The 21,029-nt window shown below is 39.6% G+C and overlaps 2 protein-coding genes across 4 annotated transcripts in view; both read right to left on the bottom strand.

Moving 5' to 3' along the window:
- Window positions 1-432: 432 nt before the first annotated feature.
- On the bottom strand, window positions 433-14,014 carry smarcd1 (SWI/SNF related, matrix associated, actin dependent regulator of chromatin, subfamily d, member 1). Its single transcript, XM_068595066.1, has 13 exons — window positions 13,782-14,014; window positions 9,400-9,575; window positions 8,519-8,561; window positions 8,197-8,319; window positions 7,542-7,664; window positions 7,198-7,314; window positions 6,731-6,832; window positions 6,463-6,624; window positions 5,430-5,527; window positions 5,156-5,291; window positions 4,229-4,351; window positions 3,174-3,275; window positions 433-1,760 (listed from the first exon to the last, which is right to left on the bottom strand). Exons 1-13 carry the CDS (start codon window positions 13,965-13,967, stop codon window positions 1,707-1,709), a joined length of 1,545 nt encoding a protein of 514 aa, XP_068451167.1. The 5' UTR covers window positions 13,968-14,014; the 3' UTR covers window positions 433-1,706.
- Window positions 14,015-18,634: 4,620 nt separating this feature from the next.
- Window positions 18,635-21,029, bottom strand: part of asic1b (acid-sensing (proton-gated) ion channel 1b) — a 150,430-nt gene continuing 148,035 nt past the window's right edge. For all 3 annotated transcript variants that reach the window (XM_068594418.1, XM_068594415.1, XM_068594417.1), the window contains 2 exons: window positions 20,858-20,959; window positions 18,635-20,123 (listed from right to left, as the gene is read on the bottom strand). In XM_068594418.1, coding sequence (XP_068450519.1) covers window positions 20,028-20,123; window positions 20,858-20,959 — 198 coding nt within the window. In that variant the 3' untranslated portion in view covers window positions 18,635-20,027. The remainder of the gene's footprint in view (window positions 20,124-20,857; window positions 20,960-21,029) is intronic.

Here is a 21,029-nt window from a genome sequence, read left to right as displayed (position 1 = left end):
CAAAACTAAAGCTCAAACATTAGTTAAAATCAACAACAAAATTAGGGTAACCAAACAAGGTTGTTTTCCTTTTCATTACAAGTATGACATTCTGTAGTGGAAATTAAGTATTAATGTACTGTAATCAACTTACATTTTCCAGTATTTCTACTGAACTAAGGCTACTTCACTTCTACTTTAAAATCCCTCATGACACAAATTGGGACTTTTAAAAATGAAACAAAGCTTAAATTATAGACTAATCACCAGATACCAACATATTAAAGCAGTGTTAATGAAAAGAAAATAAACATTCAGACATGTACATTTTACATATCCTTTATTATAACATAAGAACATACATAAAAATAGGTTTGGTCCATGAAAAAGTCTGCAGATTCAAATAGTACGACAGCCCCTCCCTTCCCGCCTCCCTCCCTCCCTCCCCCCACCAATTGCTTCAAATCATGTACCTGCCCAAACCCACATTAGTGTATTCTTGGAATTTGTGAATTAAATGTACGCTAAAGTTTCAGCCAGGACACTCATCTTTACCTTCAACAGGCAAACAACAACCATTAAAATCAACACGGTGTGAAGTCTTCAGCCAGCGTATGAAGAAACTCTTTAAATCTTCTTCAACCGTTTATGGCTTCTCTGCACATAATCAAAAATACACAAAACTAAAAGCAGAATATTTAACTTTCCCCAGCTTGCAGGCGACATGAATGTTGTGTACATTTTGTCCCGCAGAGCAGCAGCTCGTCCAACGTGACATCTTTATGTTGAGGAGAGCTAGAGCGCTGTGCTGCGACAGCGAGGGCTGATTAATAATATAAATACTGCTTCAACTATCTGAGCATAGACAAAAAAGTTAAGAAAAACATCTGCCAGGATAAGATACTTCACATCCATCTTCAGTTTTTTTTCTGCTCAGTATTTACAAAACTATATAGACTAGAGGTACTCATACTAGCTACTTCCTTGATAATCTGTACTAGCTAACAAGACAAGTACTGATATAATACATATTTTTTAAAACAAGAATCATTGATAACAAAAAAGAAAAAAAGGGAAAAACTTCATACTAAATGGCACCCTCAACAAAAGATTTTATATCTTGCCATGATTGAGCTTTCTCTCTCTCGTACACCAGACTGTGGCACAAACTGTCAAAACAAACCAACGAGAGTTTAAGACAAAGTGACACATGAAAAGCCAACCAAGTCGCGATCGACTACGAACACAAGCAATATCGAACTGAACGGGCAAGAGTCCGAGGGCCAAGTTGGGAGGAGAGTAAAATGTACGTTTACTTTCCGGAAAAAAAAGGGGCTAACAAAGAGTCAAGGCAGAATCAACACATTCCAGCTGATTCAAAGATATTTTTAGATTCAGGGACAGAACACATTAAAAGTTGCCCTCTGCTTTTTCTGAACTTTCATGTATCAAAATGAGAGGAATGCTTCCAGGTAAGGCTTAGACATGCAAGCGAAAAATACATTGCAGCTCTGGTGTGGAAAAGTGGAAGTAGCGATCAAACTGCAACAGTAGTCGAGCTGCAGGGTGAATGAAAACAAAAAAAAGGACATCCTATATAACGGTAAAGCCATCTAGTATCTATGTCTCCAAGTTTATGAGAAAACTCTTGGAGGAATTCATTTTGAACATCCCACACACATTGGTCGTCTGGGACCACACAGCCCATCTACGTGGATACAATATCTCTAGGTGTTCCTGATGCCGAGCGCCGTCTCCAGCTCCTGTCGCCTCTGCTGGACCTGAAAACACACAAAGAAATACGATGACGAGAGGTCAACAATGGCCATGATTAAAACGCCACGTCTTTGGCCATGCCGACATGCTGATGGTAATTTTCTTGATTGTTTTCTCCATCTTAGTTTAGGGCATTAGCATGCAAACAGTTGCTGATTAGCTTAAGATTAAATAACTAGTTAATTAACAGAACAATTATCTATTTTGATAATTCAATTTACCGTCGGCTTCGCAATAGGTAAGTATTTGCTCCTTTTTTTGTGATATGTTAGTAAATTTAATATGTTTGGGTTTGGAATTTTTAGCTGGAAATGATAAGCAATTGCTTCAGTCACCTTAACTCTGAAAATAATGGGCATGTATCACTATTATCTAGCATTTTATAGGAAAACTAAAAAAGATGAATCGAGAAAATAATCAGCAGAATAAACAATTACAAAAATAATTCTTAGCTTCAGCCTGAGAAGTGACCGACATGAAAACATCTCCAGCTGATGCTATGTGATCACTACTGATGTCAGTCGTGATCAGATATATCAATCCAGTTGGGGATGTAGCGTGAAAACACCTGCATGTCTTGCCGATCTTCTACGTTTTGAAGTTGAAGGCAAGAAGAACTACAGAGTGCTTCTTCAGCTTTGGTAGCTGTGGGGCCCAATGCCGCTGAAAAGCATCTTAGTTCTCTTTGTTTTGATTTTCCAACAGTGGAAAATGGCATCTCAATGAAAATCCTGAGGATGCCATTGACGAGATTTCTTTTCAGGCCGATGCTGATGTTCAGCCGAAGAGAAACGGCCCGAGGCTACAGCGAGGAGGACTATGCCTGCGGGGAACCCCTAGAGACTGAGCAAACCTGCTGCTCGCATGCAATGCATTCTGGTTAACGGCTCTGCAGGAGGAGAAATCAGCTTTCTCGGTTCAATACAGCAAACACTTATTTTTTAGTGGACTGCATTTACCATCAACACTCCATAAAAAATAAAAAAGTGGCAAATTATCTCTTCTAGTCCAACAAGTTTTATGTTTTTTGTTTGATTTCTTATCGACAAAAATAATCAGCCAATTTTTCAACAATAAAAGTAATGATTAGTTTAAGTCGTAATTAGCGCAAAACACAGAGTACAGCGGAGCACCAAAGTCATTAAAATTCGTCTTATGGGCACTGTTAATGTCTGAACCAAATTTCATGCCAATCTATCCAATAGCTGTTGAGATATATCAGGAAACCTAAATGTCAACCTCACAAAGACGCAAGAGAAGTCATAGGTTTACTAAAGTTTATAGTATTCAGCCTCTTGGGAAGATGATAGTCATCAACTTTAATGCCAATTCATAATAAAGTTATTGAGATGATTCAGTTAGGAACAAAGAAGAAATAAAGAAATACAAATTATAGGAGGAGGAATAAAGTGGATTACCTTGGAGTAGAAGTAGCGACAGACAGCCTCCTGAGCCCACGGCTGGTAGTAGAACTCTGCTCTTCGCTCTTCTTCGGGGTTTGCGACCACATCTGTCATGGTCTGTAAATAGAGAAAGACACATTTACACGTTAATCACATGCCGACTGCCGCTAAGACAAACAATTCACCGCAAGAGAACAAAGTTGACTGTTGATCTCTAAACTGAATTTGTTAAATTTCACAACATCCATGTAATAAAATCCTCTCTTTGGACAGTAAACCTCTGTAGGGGCAAATATTATTAACCTCAAGGAACTCACTGACCTTCAATATGAATCAAGCTCAGATAAACCAGAGGTTATGTTTAGAATTGTTGTTTTGACGTTCCTTTTTTATTTGACATTAGACCTAAATGTGTCAGTGTGTAGTTTCAGCTTTTCACTCTGAGATACTCTTAGTAGTTAAGATGCAACTGTGACTTTTCACACCGCAGAAGTTAATTCTTTCTTGTATCCACTTTCTTATTCTGCTTATGTTTTTCCACATTTCTCAATGTTTTGTTGAAAAAGAAATGGGTTTTTACAGATTGTAAAGTCCATTTTAATAACCCAAATCATGAATTTGCCTCAATGGATTTATAAATCCCCATTTCCTCTATCCTAAAACCTTTGAATCAAATAAGGAATAAGTCTACTGGCAGAAGGCACATTTCTTCTAGGATGAGGAAAACATGCATTACATCATCCAGTGTGTTCAGATAACAATGAAATTGCACTATGAAGAAACTTAAAAATACGAAGGTATATGGAGCAATAACAGCAGCAACAGTAACGGCAAAAGAAGAGAGAAGGAAAGATTCTCAATAAAAACATTAAGTAAACGCTTACTCAAAACATTTAAAAGTAATTTGAATGGACAAACTGATGCTGCCTCCTCTTTTTATCCATGAGGATTTCTCTCTGAACAACTGCTGAACATGACAATATGCTTACAGTTCTGAATGGCAACATGCCATCAGTAGAGATACAAGACCACAGATAAATGCCTTTTCAGTGCCAGGAGGACAGACTCACCTTGAGGTCTCTGCACTGCGACTGCAACCAGTCGTTGATAAAGCCCTGAGGATCTCTTGCAAAATTCAGCATGAACTCTCTCTGGGTCTTCAGCTGGTTAATGGTCTCAATGGTTTCATGGATCTGAAAAGAATTAAAGAGAATATAGAGATGAGTCATCAATGTTAAAAGTAATTAATAAGGTATTAATTAAATGGAACATCGCTGACATAGAAAAACGGTGAGACGTGTAATTCCTTAATAACTTTTACAGCAAGAATTCCTGAGATCAGCAGTTTGAAATCGTTTTTAAACCACAGCACCAGATTTATTTCATGAGGAGACACTATACATACAAAGAAAACTAAGCCACGTTGATCCTGCAGTTTCTGATACGAGGCCGGCAGGAACTGGGTATATATCAGTAATCGTCACCAAACCCAAAAGCCACAATATGAATGGCGCCTAGAGCTCTCTCTATTTACAACGTTGACTCAGAACAAAAGACGACACAGGAGAATGTCTTTTAGGGGAATGGCTCCATGCCTTATCAATGTGATTACAGCCATCCCAGCAAAGGTAACGGCTGCTTGCAGGAGGTCAAAAAGATTTGACTGACCTCAAAATGGGCGAGAAAGAAGCCAGCAATAAATTGGGAGAGTGGCTAAATGAGAGGAAATACACTAGCATGTACACAGCTAAGGCTAATTGGAGTTGTTAAAAAGAATTAAATGCCATTTCTTACGGCACCAAAAAAAATACTTCCTCTCTTTGTGTGACATTTTTTTTTAGATTTTAAGTTGGTCTACAGTGAGTGAGGTCTTAGTAATGTAATAGATCAAAATCCCACAAAAAAAAGTAGCGAAATAGAGCAGAGAAATAGAGAAACTAAACTCCATTTCATTACACAGGGAGGGGATGTGTCTGTCTAAAAACTCGCCGTTGTACCTTGTTGTCCAGTCCAGCTATTTCCTGCTGACTGGCTGTGGAGAGCAGGAAGGAGTTCATCTGGGTCTTCAGCGTGTCGTCAACCTCCACGTCGATGTCATAGCAAGCAGTCTTCTTTTGGTCATTGGGGTCAACACTATAACAGAATACAGTATATTTAGTTTGAGCTGTATGTGGATATGGCATATTAGCCAGCAGGAGATCAAGAAAACACAACTTTAACATGTGACCTTTGTCACATAGGGGACCTTAATTATCACTGTAATGAAGTTACCTGATCACATGGTTGATGATGATTGGCTCTGGGGGCATCAGGAGGGCATGCAAGCGCTGCGGGATCTCAGAGAACTTCATTCGTTGAGTCTCAAAGATCTGCAAAAATGAAACCAACACCCCGTTTTGTCAGAACACTAGCAAATTAGCAAACAAGATATATTTGGCGGCCTTGTTCAGACCATCAGGGAAAAAACAACAACATTACTTTAAATAAATCATTCCCAATGCTGCAGAATCGCAGTTCACAGACGTGATCAAAACCTTGAAGCTTTATGCAAATATATGCACAATGAATCAATCAATGAGAAAATAAGTGTATGACGTCATCAAATTATGGAGACAGTTTCAGACAAACTGTGCGAGTTACTTTGCTTTATTCATTATTTTTTGTATCAGGGCCAATACACAATAATTCATGTCAATATAATTAAAATGTGTCCCATTTTGCCAAAGGGCTTGAGTCCCTTGGCAGGTTTGTGTTCGCCTCACATTCAGTATGTATGCTTGCGTTTGTATTGAAAAGAAACAAAGACATTGTATTCTAAATACAGTTCTTAATCTTTATTAATCACTTACAATTTAACTATGAGGTTTCAGAAACTAATGTGTAGATATTTTTATAGTCATGGGTCTCTTTCTTGTTTACTGCATTTCAAATTACTGTTGTAATTACGAGAAACTTTAAGCTAACCAGCTAATATTTTTTTGTATGCTCACGTTGTAGGAATTTAACATCAGCTTTCCACAATCCTCTGTTTATCTTGGCACAGTAGAAAGAAAAGCACTGGGAAACCAGTCAGTGCGCCAGAGAGAAGAGACTCCATACAAGGACAGCAGGAAGAGTACAGAGACGAACTGCACAACATCAAGACCACAAATTAACCGGGGGAACTGTTCGAAGGTTGCTCATTCCAGCTTCATGCAAATAATGTCTTACTTATTATTTGGTGTCTTTCTAAATCGCAAAATGCATCACTGAAGTTCAATGACCATTTTAAGGTGCCTTATGTTACAAAAAGGACTCGACTCACCTGCTGCAAGTATTTGTCACAGTTGATGAACTCGCGCTCATGAGGGTCTTGAAGTTTGTGGGTTTTGACGTACTGCCACAGAGCCTGAATGATGACAGGTCTGGTCTGGGTGTGGATACCCAGCATACGAGCCAACCGGGGGTCCAGCTTGAACTGAGGGGGCTGTTAGGCAGACAGAAAGGTTGGTGTTTGAAAAGCACTTGAAGGCAACATTATCAAATCACAGGGTATTCTGAGAGGAAGAGTAAACGCCCAAGCATTTATTTACCTGGTAGTCGAGCATGAGCAGGACAGTGCAGCGAACACCCACATCACCGGGCCTCTTCACCTGGAAACCATCAGTCTCCTGGGTGGTGGCGGTCCTGTGCCACTAAAATGAATTAAAATTTTGTTTTTTAAAGTATTCAAGTATCATATGTAAATACACACAAGTATTTACTGGATTTAACCAGCGCTGAATGAAGAACAACTATATTGATAATAGATTGATCAACATTTTAAATGGTTTCAGGATGAAAAATGTGAGATTTCCTGTTTTTTCTGTTTTATATGATAGTTAACAGAATATCTTTGGGTTTTGGATTGTTGGTCTGATTAAAAAAGCCTTAAGATGTCTTCTAAGGCTAGCTGCAAATTTAAAGATGCAATTTTAAAAGCAGAAAATGACAAAACAAACATTAAAAAAAGGGGGTAGATATCTGTATTTATAATCAGATGCATTTAATAAAGTCTTACTTCCACAAGGTGATTATCTGGACCATACAAGTCCTTGTCCAACTCGATCACCAGAGACTTGAAGAAAGAGGAGAACTTCCGCTTCTGTTTGGTGGCTTCATACTTGGACACAGCCGTCTGCAAAGCAAATGGTGCAGTTAGTGGGAATTTTAAAATAAATCATAATCTCTGTATAAAACCTGATTTTTGGTTTCATAGTTTTGGCTCAATGTAACCCAACAAGACATTTATAATTTGGGTAGTTATATAAGCTGTGCTCTGGAATACATTTAAACTATTGTTAAATCAGTTAACACACAGAAAAAAATTCATATAAACCAATATAATTAAATAATGAAGTTTACATCTTCCAGCAGACGCCCCTCAACACGTAGCTCCCATGATGCCACTGTGCCCTCTCCATCCTCAGCATCTGGCTTTGCGGGGTTAAAGGTGTTTGATATGAAGATCCGAAGCTTTCTCTTTTGCTGAAAAACAATCAATCGAAAGAAACTTTAAATTAAAAGGCTATTATTCACTAAACACCAACTTCTTATCTATACTGATAATCGGCGCATGTGAACAAACAGGGGAAAGATAAGATAGCTGTGCTGCAACTTGATTTCAGATTAAATCAATGTATTATTTGCTGAAGACAGACACAGAGAGGACGATCGACTTATAGAAATATCTGCTAGGCACGTTGTCCGACTAATAATGCACTGATCGTTTGATACACTGCCACACAAAAACAGTCCGTAAAAAAAACCCAACATCTTTCCAAGTTAAATCTCGTTTGAAGAGCAAAATACATATATTTTAAAATATGACTGCGATATGTCCGACCTCATAGTGTTGTGGACATTTTTACAAGCCTTTACTGAATTACATTACTTTTAAATGTCTAGTTATGGGGATGAATGGATGCCTCGAGGGGTCTGAATGGCTTTGTAATTAATTTCAGGTCTGAAACCGAGTGACTGTGGGATGCCAGGAGTGAAGACTTTATTTGATCCATACTTTAATGGGCCTCTTGAGGGCCTCCTGTATGTCCAGTCTCTTGCGCATGATGGTTTGATCCAGCTTCCTCTCAAAAGCCAGGAGATCCATGTAAGCCTGAGACTCTGGGACCAGTTCCCTGATCTAGGATACAACAAAATACACCGATGATCACCGACAACAAATCAGGGAGTGTACAACAGAGATCTTTCAGAGGAACACACTTCTGAGTACTCTACACACAGCCATCTCAATCAAAATGTAAATGGTCAAGCAATTGTAATCTGTCCAACACAATGAAGGCCAAGATTAATTAATTCATTAATTTCCATGTACTACTCACCCTCTGAGGTAGAATTTTATCAGCCATCTTCTTCTTCTTTGTGCTGTAAAAACATTTTTTTTTTTAAACAAGATAAGTTTGAATGCGAGTCAAAGAGGAATAGTGCTAGATTAAAGTAAGAGTCGAGATGGAAGTTAGGCTAAGGCAGCCATGACCTAAAGCTTCTGCATTACCGAGCCTAGTCCTGGCTGTCTGAAGTCTGGTTGCAGTTATAGAAGGTGGATGAAATGGGACTTTTGTGTAACACAGCAAAGGGAGGTCAGTAACTGATGTGCCCACATCTTTACAGTGACCAGGCTCCATCACAGCATCACTGACCAAGCTGAAGCCAAGATAATGTATTTAAATAGCTTATTTTGACAAAACCGACAGGCCAAGACCCAATATACATTCAATGTTCAGTTATATAAAACGTTCATATTTGATTAGCTGAAGCCACAGAATGTTTTTCATTTTACTCAAGAGATTGAGATTAAATCAAAAGAGTAATCAAAAGATTTCAGTCATATTTCAATTAATCATTTTATCTCAAAACTGCTGAAACATTTTCCTAAGTTTAAAGACATAAAATGAGGTTAGCTCACTTCTACTATAGGATTTTTTTTTTATAAAATTAACTTTTATTCCATTAAAAAGTCCACTTTTTTTAATCCATTATAGTAAAGACAGATTTCCAATAGGAATCAGAGTTTTGGACGACAGCGGTAAAGTCAGGGAACAAGTGCAGGACGGCGTGACCGAGGGAGCGGGAGGCTGCCGGGCTTGGAGGCTGTTATTCAGATTTAAAAAAACACAATTTTCTATGCCACTCACTACAACAAAGTCCATAATAAAAGTTAAGCTCTAAATATTGATCTTCTGTATGAGTGGGGACGACTTACTGCTGGTTGCGGTGCTGCTGCTGAACCTGTTGGATCTGTTGGGGTGCGGGCCTCTTACGAGACGGGTCCATCACGCCGGGCATCACAGGACGGGACACTGGGCTGTTGCCATATCCCGGGGGGCCCATGGCTGGTCCTTGCGGGGTCATGCGGTTGGATGGAGGCATGCCAGGTCTCTGCATAGAAAATAGAGAACATTATTTTTCATAATTGAGCGTTATTTTTCTTCTTCTTCCAAATATGCTTTTCCTAGCCTTCCACTATAACACTATAAATTGAATCCATTCGGTCTTTGAACTGGTGGCCTGACAAAACAAGTCATTTGACGACAGCACACAGGGTATCGCAAATTCCGAGCCATTTTCACTGTTAACGCAACGATAAATCAAGAAAACCATCGTCAGTTTAACTGCTAATGAAAATGATTTCACCCTTGGTCTCTCTGATGGCAGGTGAGAATTATTTAGTCCTGACACAACCCAAATTGAATTTTTTGCAGCTGTTACGACAGATCTAGTGCTGTGGCTGTAACTACAATGCACTCCATCTCAATTTATGTTTCACTGAATGAAACACTGCAACAAAGTAAGCTACGTTGAAAAGCATCAAAAATAATAAATGTAATCTCTGTAGGTGTCTTTTGCATATTTCATAAACAGTTCATCTGATAGATTTCACACTTGGCAGGTGTACTGCTGAGAACCCAAGGATGTGCACTGTTGAAGTTCATTGCAATTTGGACATGTGACATGATCAATACCAATAAACTTTGAATAAAGATGCCAACCGAGCTCTGTGCACGACTGGGCGTGGGACATCAGAGTCAAGCATGTTGTCCACAGACAGCGGGCCTTTTCAGTAATTTGACTGCAGTTTATTTTTGCTACTAGATATACCAACGTAAAAAACAGACTTCCCTAGAGTCAACTAACGATGGGGTGTTCTCGACAATGCTCCAAGGAGCAGTTCGAGGAGCAAAGCAGTCTCTTCATAGTTCTCATGTCGAAGTGTCCTTAAGCAAGACACAGACTCCCCAGTTGCTCCCCGGGCACCTAACTGCAGCACAATGCTCCTTAATTACTTAGGATGGATTAATTGCAGAGAATAATTTCCCCAAGGGGATAAATAAAGGATAATTTATTCTTCTTTTTCTCTGAATGTTGAGATCAAACAAAGTTCAGTGACATCGTCCCGCTTCCTGGGGTTCAGAAAAGCGAAATCTGTCACAAATAAATAATGCTTCTACCATATATTTATTATGTGCAAACCGCATTTCCAATGTCAATGTGTCAAGGTCTGCGATATTGTCATCTTTCACCTTTTTGGGTATTGTCTAATGCAGCCGTGAGCAAACGTTTTGATACGAAGTGCCATCTTCTTATAATGTTGTTTGACACTGTCCCATATCAAAATTAAGGTTAAAATCTAAAAGTCTATCCGATCTGTAATTTTGTTTTTTTTTCTCCGAAAAATGCAATGTTTATAGCAATATGTTGTCTCCCATAATCAAAGTCAGTTTAATTTATTCAATATGAGAGCACTACATAACACTGCAATGCTTATAAAAATCCACATCGGAGAAATCATTAATCCCACAAACCTTCCTCATCAGCAATACCCGTAACACATTCTGCTACGCCCTGATGTCAATCTAGTCATATTCATTCAAAACTAATCAAAACAAATTGCACTAGACATTTTAGAGTACAAGAAAACAAATCGCAGCTCTATACTGTTTACTGAAGAAACAAACTCTGCTTATTAAATCATCAGATTCACATACTTTCATTCTACAAGAAGAGATGGCAACAATTTGCACAACGGGTCCTTCAAACAAGTTAATACAGAACAAACTCCAACTCACCAAGCCCAGAGCTAAGAACTCAAACAGGCGACTTCGCGTATTTGACTGCATGAGTGCAAGAGAGAAATGCAGATAAATGACAAATCACAGATTGCAGCTTTTCCTCCAGCAGTCGTTCAACAAATGAGCGGGACGAAGGCGAAACACTCTCCTCAGCTTCAGCATATGGTGGAAGATTGGAAGGCTGACGGACATTGACTTGTCAACAATACAAGCTAGTTGAATGTGCTCTGCCTTTTCCACACAGTCGCAGTGTGGGCAAGGGAACCGCATGTCGATAATTTAGTGCTCTTTATACTACAAATCAGTACAACCTTGGTTTACCGGAGAACTGGAGTTCTGCAGTATTCAGAAAATGAAGCCGCTTCGACTATGAAGAGAAAGGCTGCTTGTGTGAGTGAAAGCAGTCAAGGACGCTAGAGAAAAAAAAAATGTAACATCCTTTCACTAAACTATGTTTCAGGTTGCCAGTATCTAGGCAGCACACACTTCAACTACCGTGGATATATGGTAAATGTCTCTTTGGGCCATACAACATTATCAAGATCAGATAGGTGCTAGGGTCTATTCACAAATCTTCAAAATCAATTAGTAGCAGCATGCATGAAAGGATAACAACACAAGCTATTTATTTTACATTTAAAGCTTGTACTGAGGTTTTTGAATGATAGTTTTATACCATCAGAGTTTTTGCTGTTGCGGTTATGTAAATGTGATTTTTCAGTTGGATTGCTGCAAGAGCCCTCTGTTAATGCAGGTGCTTGACTCAGTGTGCGGCAGGAGGAGGGAAGCAAGCTGTTTTTTTTAAAGGCTAAACACCAATAAATGTGGATTTAGGCTAATATCTTGTTAAATAATAAAATCTTGTGGGTTTTGTAAATGATTCTGTTTTTCAATAAATTCAGGAGATATTTGAAATGTTTGGATCACACGAGTTGGAAACAATCAGATAAAGCCTCCATAATTCAAAATAGTGTATAATCTCTTACTAAAACCACAACCACCGTGGGCTATATCCTTATACTAAAAGCATTCAACAATATATGACGGACTGAGAAATTGCATTTATTTATTAACAAATTTCCTCTTGGGGATTAACAAACTATATATTCATTCATTATTTTGGAATTACCCAACAATGTGACTTTTAGTTTTTAATGTTTTAAGACAATATTTTCCGGTGCATGAACAAACTATCCTTCCTCAAAGGGACTTGATTATTAACAGATGCACAGAGGACACTCACATACACAATCAGCTTTGATGATGGGAACGCTGACGGACAAATGGATTCTCGAAGGCCGGGAGACAACAATTCCACCTTGTTTTCAAAGATCACCTCTTGCTATACGTTTTGAGAAATGTTAATGAGTCGAAAATGTCTGTCCATATGGGAGCAAGTTTGGTGTGCCAAACAAAGCTAAGTAAATATGACCTGATTCTGTTATCGAATTAGTTGATTCCTCATTATTTTCTACTTTCTTGTGAGAAATATTATACTAATGCTCATCTCTCTACCCTAAATTGATATCAACAGACACTGAAATACAAAAAAACACAATAAATTACCAGAAATATGTACATTCTTATGAACTTAACAGTTAATTGATCAAACTATCAACAGATTAATTGTTAAGTCAAATCACTGTTGGCTGCACGTTTTGTTTGACTAGCAAATATAAGACATAAGTAACAAGAAAAACGTTCCTCAAATAATTTAAACATTGTGTTTCTAGGCCACAACCTCCATGGTTAACTATCATTGTATTATCTTAAATTCAGACTTAACGCTGTATCGTCAACATTGTACCACAATGCATGGGGGGGGAAGTTGCCACGTTTGATGCGAGTTTTCAGAAAACACCTGGGTTCACTTATTCTGTTGTGTAACACCTTTACCAGCCAGGTGACACAAAGTTGCCGCTGTATGGTGGAACAAACAAACCAAGGTTAAGCACACAGTTTGCAGGTTTGATCTTGTGATACACAAGAGAATCTGCAACGATACAAACTGCGGCTTCGTGCAGCCAATTCATTCAAAAGTGGACCAGACGTGGGAACTGTAAAAGCCAACTTTTTAATTCAAGCAAAGCATCAACTTTCTAAAGTTCGACGTTTATCATTAAAGGCCCCTTTGAGCGCACCGTTTATAAACCACACAAAGCTTTTTCTATTATGTTTTAACGAGTAAACTCAGCGAAACACACTTACCAGCTAACGTTAGCGCTGTTAGCAGGCTAAGCTAATTGGCTACCGTGACTAACTAGCTAACGTTAGTTGACAATAACGTTCGCGGGCGGGAGGGTTTGCGAGTTCAAACAACAAACTGACTCTAACGGCCGCTGGTCACTCGGAGCTGACGGTGTGAACGTATCTGACGTAGAGGAACTTTACGGCGGGGATACCGCGAGCCGGTGTCGGCGGTTAACATTAGCCGCTCGTGACAAAGCCGCGGTAAGAGGCTTTGTTCTAGCGGACTGGCTCGCGCGTCAGCAGCAAAGATGGAGTGATATCTCACCGGGTACCCGGGCCCTGGCATCGGGGAGCGGTACATGTGGTTCTGCGCGGCCGACGATGGTATCATCCTTCCGGAGGGAGTCCCGGGTCCCATGCCTGGTCCTGCGCCTGGTACTGGTGGTCCGGGTCCCATTGCTCCACCACCACCAGCTGTCGGTGCTGACTGAAACCCCCCTCTGGCCGCCATCTCCTCTCTGAATGTCGCCGCCGGTGGAAGCACGGAGCTACCGCGAGAGCGAGAACAGAGTCAACGGGGGAGGGTGGTGACGATCCGACAGCGCCCCCTGCTGGTACTGCAGTTAGACCATAGTTTTTCAAACTGTGTCAAATAACAGGATACTGAAATATATTGAAATGTATTGTTACTGAATACAAATCACAGCACATTTGTAGTAAAAGACATAATACAGAGACAGGAAGACATTCCTGCCCTCGGCAATAAAACTAAACAACAAATCATTTCTTGCCAGATCCTTTGTAGACTAATTAATCACTGTACACGTTTTTGTGTACTTAAACTTGCACATGCATACTTTACATTGCACTTTTCTACTGTTTACATTGAATTTCCTAAATTAACACGCTGTACGTATCTTTCATCCCAGCTATTTTTATTCTATTTATTTTATTTTGTATATATAACTATGTAAAACTGTGTAAATGTATATGTATGAAGTATTTTGTTCATTTCACTTTGTTACTTGCATTTCTACATGCTAAGGTTTATAAACTGTTTGTTTACTGCCTGCAAAAAAAATTGATTCAACAAAAAATTGCATCTTAAGATCCTACATAAAACTATAAAATAAATGTGTCAGATGGGATCTAATTTTTTAAAAGTGTTTATTTTAACCTGTGCAATCTTAACAATCAATGGCTATAAATTATGACAAACAACAACAAAAAACAACAACAACAAACAAACAACATTGCAGTATCTTTCTTTTAATCAATTCTGAAAGATAGATAGAATAGAAACACTATATAGAACATTTGGAGGTCTTATGATCAATTAATGCCTTGAAAGTCACATGTGCTCCCCCTGAATATCATCTCTCAGCCTGACTTATCACACAAATCACAGACATTATATTTTCTTTCAACACAGCAGGGGTTCATGAATAAGGAAATCAGCTCCCTTCTTGATTATTAGGCGATCTAACTCAAAACCGCAGCACCTCCAAACTGGATGGTTGTCGAACTGAAACAGCATGAGTTGACCTACTCTGAGTGCATATAATCATTATTCATCTGGAGAAAAGATGTTGAAACTCTGGCTTGTGAATGAAAAAGTAGACAACAAGTTAAGAGTGCAGTGGTTAACATGCTGTAAATCAAACACGTTATTGTTTCCAAACTTTATTGTCATTAGCCCCACTCCCCCAAATTAGCATGAGAAGCTATAACAACACAAAACATGTAATTCCATCCGTTTGCAGGGCATCCTTGTGTTTGATCAGAGTGTGCTCTATTTTGTTGTTGTGGTTTTACATTGGAGCAAGATGTGTTAAAATATTCATTCATGGGACAAAAAAGTATCACATTGCGATTCAAGTCTCCAGAGAGGATTTTACGCCCTGTTTGTGTGTGAGATATGGAAGGTGATTATGTTTATCTTCTACAAGCTGGCTGACAGCCGGATATTAAATTATAAGGGGTCATACTTCAAACAAGTGAAAGAACAAATCAGGCAGACTCAAGTCTGAAATATAATACAGCGTTTCTCTGTGCTGGAAAACGTTGACTGCGCTGTAATTATCAATTCTCCTAATGAGCAGAATGTAAAGTGGAGCCCAGAGGAGCCGAGCTGCAGCCTTATCTATGACAAATGGCTGAGCATCCTAATTGCAGTGAGAGATCTGACAGGATAAATTTATACCAGAAACGTGACTCATCTGACATGCTGGAAGGAGTGAGAGCATAGAGACAAGCTGGAGCTTCAATTCATTTCTGTACAGTAAAGATGCAGCAAAATAAAACAATCTCACGGCCTCCACAGATCACATACTCTTGGTCAACATGTGAGTTAACTCGACCCAGAACCTCTGGGGAGAACAGCAAGGCAAAAGGGGGTGTTTAGAATCTTATTTTTTTTTAAATGTTGGGCTGGAGTGGAAGAGCTAATCCGACATTTTACTGGCGCAAAAGTAGTAATAACAAAGTGTGCAAGTACTCAGAAATCTTGCTTTCAATTTGACTACAAAAAGGAAATTATTAAACAGAATGGCCTATTTTGGAATAACATATATTTTATATGTGTAAACACCACTTACACTTGGTGAAGGTGGAGCTAATTGTATCTTCTTTATATGCTGCGCGGTGGCATACAATAGAATAACAAAGTAAATACTTTATATTTGTTCTTGAGTACAATACAATGAGTAAATGTACCACTGTCGGATATTACCCAGTGTTGCAAACAGTCTATTAACCTATTTTTAGGGTCTTTCCTCGAAAATTGCATACCCAAACTGAAAAGAGTGTATCTCTGCAACCACTAGGGCTATTTGAATAATTTACATGTGAGATTTTATTTATATCAGTCTATATGTTACTGGTTAAGAGTAAAAAATGAAAAGGTTTCAGGTCCGCCTGGGAAAAAAAAGCACTTTCAGGATGATTATTTCTTTGAAATGATGCAGCTGTAGGGTCTAAACTCTAAACCAAATCATAGCACTCAATGTAAACATTCTCTCTGCAAAGGTTGACTTTGATGAAGTGAAGCAGAACAAAGTTAAAGAGAGTTTAGTACAGAAAAAATGTGTGCATATTTGCACGCCTCTGTGACATTTGAATTTCTTCATCTGCCAAACCATATAATTCACTTGCATATTACTTCCGGTGTTCAATACATCTCAATACAGCAGTTTGGGCTTATTCTCATGAAACAAGCTACGATTTACAGTTTAATACAACAATCGCTCGGGGATTGGATTTTAAGTAAAACCTTGAATTTTCTTTGGCTAACACTGGGTCAAAACAACCCTTTAGCTATCTATGCCACTGAATCCATTGCTGCTTCAGTGATTTGGCACAAAACAGAACAGATTTTTGGCCCAGTGATTTTAATTATGTGTGTTAATCTAGTTATTGGAAATGACAACACACTGTGCGTCACATTAAGACACTGTTAAAAAAGAGCGTAATCTCCTTGTTGATGTAGATAATGAGATGTGATAAAGGGATTAGGAAGACATTAACTCTGATGCACAGAAAAAAGAAAAGATCTAGAGCGAGTGCATGTTCAGTGACAGCAGAAGGCACGATTAAAACTGGCAGATGTGGGCGAAAACACGCACATGCACGAGTCTCATTAAAATAAAACAACAAACATTAGATGTTGCCTGCATTCCTTTCCATCACATCCTGCTGCCTGGAAGTGATTCGACAAGGATGTTACAGCCATTTAAGAAGGGCAGGCAGTTTGGGACGGACTCCAGCACAGATTCATCTTCCTTTTACACCGTCTTCAGACTGGCTGCGAGTCAACCATCAAGGTGGAAGCAAGGAGGGAGCAGTCCTCTCTGATCTTTATGTATTGGGGGGCTAAATGAGGGCACGTAGTGATTTAACCTCATTCAGAGAGGAGAGACGCGGTTGCCAAGATTTCTGGATCTGCTAACATCACGTGAAACAGAGACAAGACCAGAAAACTGCAGGGAATATTTTCTACTCCATCATTTTTGGAGAGATTTTTAAGTTTTATCTGGACTCCCGCTGGTAGGAGCCTCATCAGGAAGCAGCGCGCATCTCCTTCAGAATTTATGCCTTGTCTTCTGACCCCTCCCCCGCTTTCGTGTGAGTCGAGGACTGCCGCACAGACAAAGACACAAAGGCCAGCAAGAAAATGAACAGCCTCGTCTTTTATTTTCGTGGTCAATGTGTCTTCTTGGCAGGTACAACAGAAAATAATAAAACCTTAAGAGGGCACAATCGTGTTTCAGACGTTCAAAACGAGAAAAGTCTTCATCCGATGTTGGAGCTGGTTCCCGGGAGCTTTAACACCTGTGTATTAATGTGTGGTAACCAGCTGAGGTCATTCCTCTGAATGATGAAAAAAAAATGAACGCACACTTGCATTTCTTGAACTAAGTTGCTGTTTGGTTTCCCCACTAAAAGAAGTCATTAAAAAAAAATAGACAAAAGTAAACTTCTATCCTCAAATAACCCTCAGAGTCTTGTAGCAGTGGACTGATGCGCTTTCGAGCCGAGTAACAAACATGATTTCAAGGCAGACCATGTTTAGGAGTGCATAACTGGTTCTAATATTCACAGTCATGCATCACCAGGCTGCTTTTCTAATATAAGTGTGGCAGCTGGCGGCACCAGATGTACAGTAGAAGAGGAGAGCAAGCCGGTCAGAACGTGTGGCTGCTGGCTGATTGACAATCTTGATAAAACTTGTATTGGTTGTGCAGGATATTTCTCATCCATCCTTTTGTCATACTGCAGCAAAAATTGTAATTACATCTCAAGAGCGTGGAGCTCAAAAAGGCCAATGTTGTGGCGCTTCCAGCGGCTAAACGGCAGCCCAAATGAATGGTTGAAGCAGATAAGTAATATCTATTTTAATACCAAGATGCCCCCCGAACCCGAAATGCTGATTTAAATTCCGAGAAAATGTTGGAGGACGCCAAACACAAGTTAAAATGTTGATTAGAAAAAAAGGGAGAGAGCACATTGCCCTTTGAAGGAGTACAGAATGCTGGATCAGATTTTCTGAGAGCGACTTGTGATTAAAAATATACGTTTTCACAGCATGTGGAGTTAAAAAATGATTTGCTTTCCCTGTTTACCTTCGACCAAATGACAAATAAAGGCTTCAGAGTGGCAAATAACTGATAAGAATAACACTTTCCAAAAGGATATTTAGATTTTATTTATGCTTTGATAACTAAATAGACCAGCCTATTACCTGGAAGATGGAGACAGGATTATCAGGCAATATTGAGTATGTTTTATATGAAAGAAAGAAAAACAACCGAAAAACAGTCCGATCAACACGATATTAATAATATGACAATATATCAAGAAGAATAGTACGTTGTCTTTTACATCACCACTACATACTGGCGGTATTGTGCTTTGATAAGACTTTTGCAACTAGAACACAGATACAGAAATTGTTTTTTTAACAGCCGCCCCATAAAAACGCAAAACGATTTCAGCGATCAACTCTCCGAGAGACAAAACTTCACCTCACCTTCGTCCTGCGGTCGAGAAAAGAGTTGAAAGAAGCTCATCGGGCACACGTGAAAATAGAAAAACGAACGGATGAGAAAAGGAAATTAGATGCAGCACATTCATTCATTGCACAGTGATGCTGGCATGTGAGCCCACACACACTCGCACACACACACACACACACACACACTTCCTGTATATCATCGAGGCAAATCTGGTAATATATATATATATATATATATATATATATATATATATATATATATATATATATATATATATATATTTATCAACAAAAATCTAAATAATAGATGAAATGAAAATCATGCACTGGACAAATACAAGCATGCATTTACATAATGAGACCTGAAATCTTCACCAGTACATTTGACGCACCTCCACCTCCATCGCCGCCACCAAAAGCCCCTCGAAAACCTCCCTGCACACCCGACGACACTCATCTTGGACACGGATACATTCTCGTACAGACGACACAGAGTCCAGCTGTTGCTTTATGGAGCGCGGCAACAGTTACATATGCTGCTACATGTACAGTGGAGTAAGCGGTATGAAGGTTTGTCCCACTAGCAGGCCCGTGTTGCGTTAAACCATCGCGTGTTGCTGTGTTATATAAAGGCATGGGGGCTCTTTTGATGATACGCCGTCTACGGTGCGATAGCTGTACATGTTCCCTTGTTTATTTTTTACATCTTTTCTGTTTTCGTCTTTTGAAAGAGAGGTCCGTGTTGGCAAGGTTCCTCCATGAGCATCCTTTGCGGCAGTATTCCAGAGGAAAACACAGAGATAGAAGAGTTCAGAGTGCTGTGTGAAATGCTCTCCGGAAAAATTAACAGATATTTTTATATTTGGGATATCCTCTCCACTTGGCCTCGGGTGACAGTTCTCTGTCATATTTGATTAGTCCGCTTTACTCTCTTTCCGTGTAAAAAGTGCCTCTGTTAGATTTTGTATCAGCTCCTCACACCCTCCGTGCTGGATAGTTCTTGTTGTATGGTTGGCTTTGGTTGCATAACACGCACTTTGATGCTTCACCCGGGTCTGCTCAGCAAGTGAAGTCTTCAAAGTTGGCCTGGCCCGGGTGATGAGGTAGCATGTTGCCAGGATACGTTGATGGTGTACGCAGGTTCTCGCAAGGAGCCTGAGAGAGAAATGAGGGCAAAGGAAAAAAGAAAGAAGGCAAGTAAGGTAAAGTAGAGAGAAGGGTGAAGATAGAAGAGATAAACAAGCGCCAGGAGAGGAAGTATTGAGATAGAGGGGAGGCAAACAAGCAGATGGGGAGTCATCGCACGGAGTAAAACAGAAAATAAAATGCATTTGAGAAAACCTTAAAGTCATAAACTCCCAAATAAATATGGCATGAGCAACACTCTGGGCCAGAGAGAATATAGATCCCAAAGACATAAAAAAGAAAGATGGAAATAATAAATATGGATGGAAAGACTACCATGTAAAGCAGGAGAGCAGATCAGAGGAGGAGCACAACTTTCCCTTTCCTTTCTTTCTCAGACTTACAATTAAAGTGAGCTGGCTTCATTTACTCTTGGAAATAAGCGAGCTGTCAAACCTTCCAGAGGTCTAATTTACAGCCTGTCCCTGCTGGTACAATTCACCATCTTTGACTTAATTCAAGCTCTCCTCTTTCTCTCTCTTTCTCTCTCCCTCAATGTCTCCACCCTCTCAACTCAATCACCCTTTCACTCCCTTTCCTGTCTCTTCAGTCCTTCCCTCTCCAGCTTCCTCTATCTCCATCCCTTCACTAACTCTTCCTCATCGCCCGCCTTCACTCTGGCTGCAGCCGACGAAGAGAGCGGAGGCCCGTGACAAACAAATGCCACGTGACACAGTGAAAGAGTTTATCGGCAGTGTACTGACATGGCGCTTCACATCATCCAGGCTCAGCACAGCTCCCCGGTCATTGTTGTTGCGACCTTTGTGTTTCTTCTTCACGCATCGGCACAGCTTGTACTTGATCACCTGGAAACAGACGAGGACAGCCATTACTGACCTTTTGGGATGAAAACAAAATATTTAGAAGCATGCTCTT

The sequence above is a fragment of the Clinocottus analis genome, unplaced genomic scaffold (genome assembly GCF_023055335.1).
Source record: "Clinocottus analis isolate CAN_PGR_092001 unplaced genomic scaffold, fCliAna1.0.p SCAF_3, whole genome shotgun sequence".
Taxonomy (NCBI): Eukaryota; Metazoa; Chordata; class Actinopteri; order Perciformes; family Cottidae; genus Clinocottus; species Clinocottus analis.
This window is presented reverse-complemented; position numbering and strand designations above follow the sequence as displayed.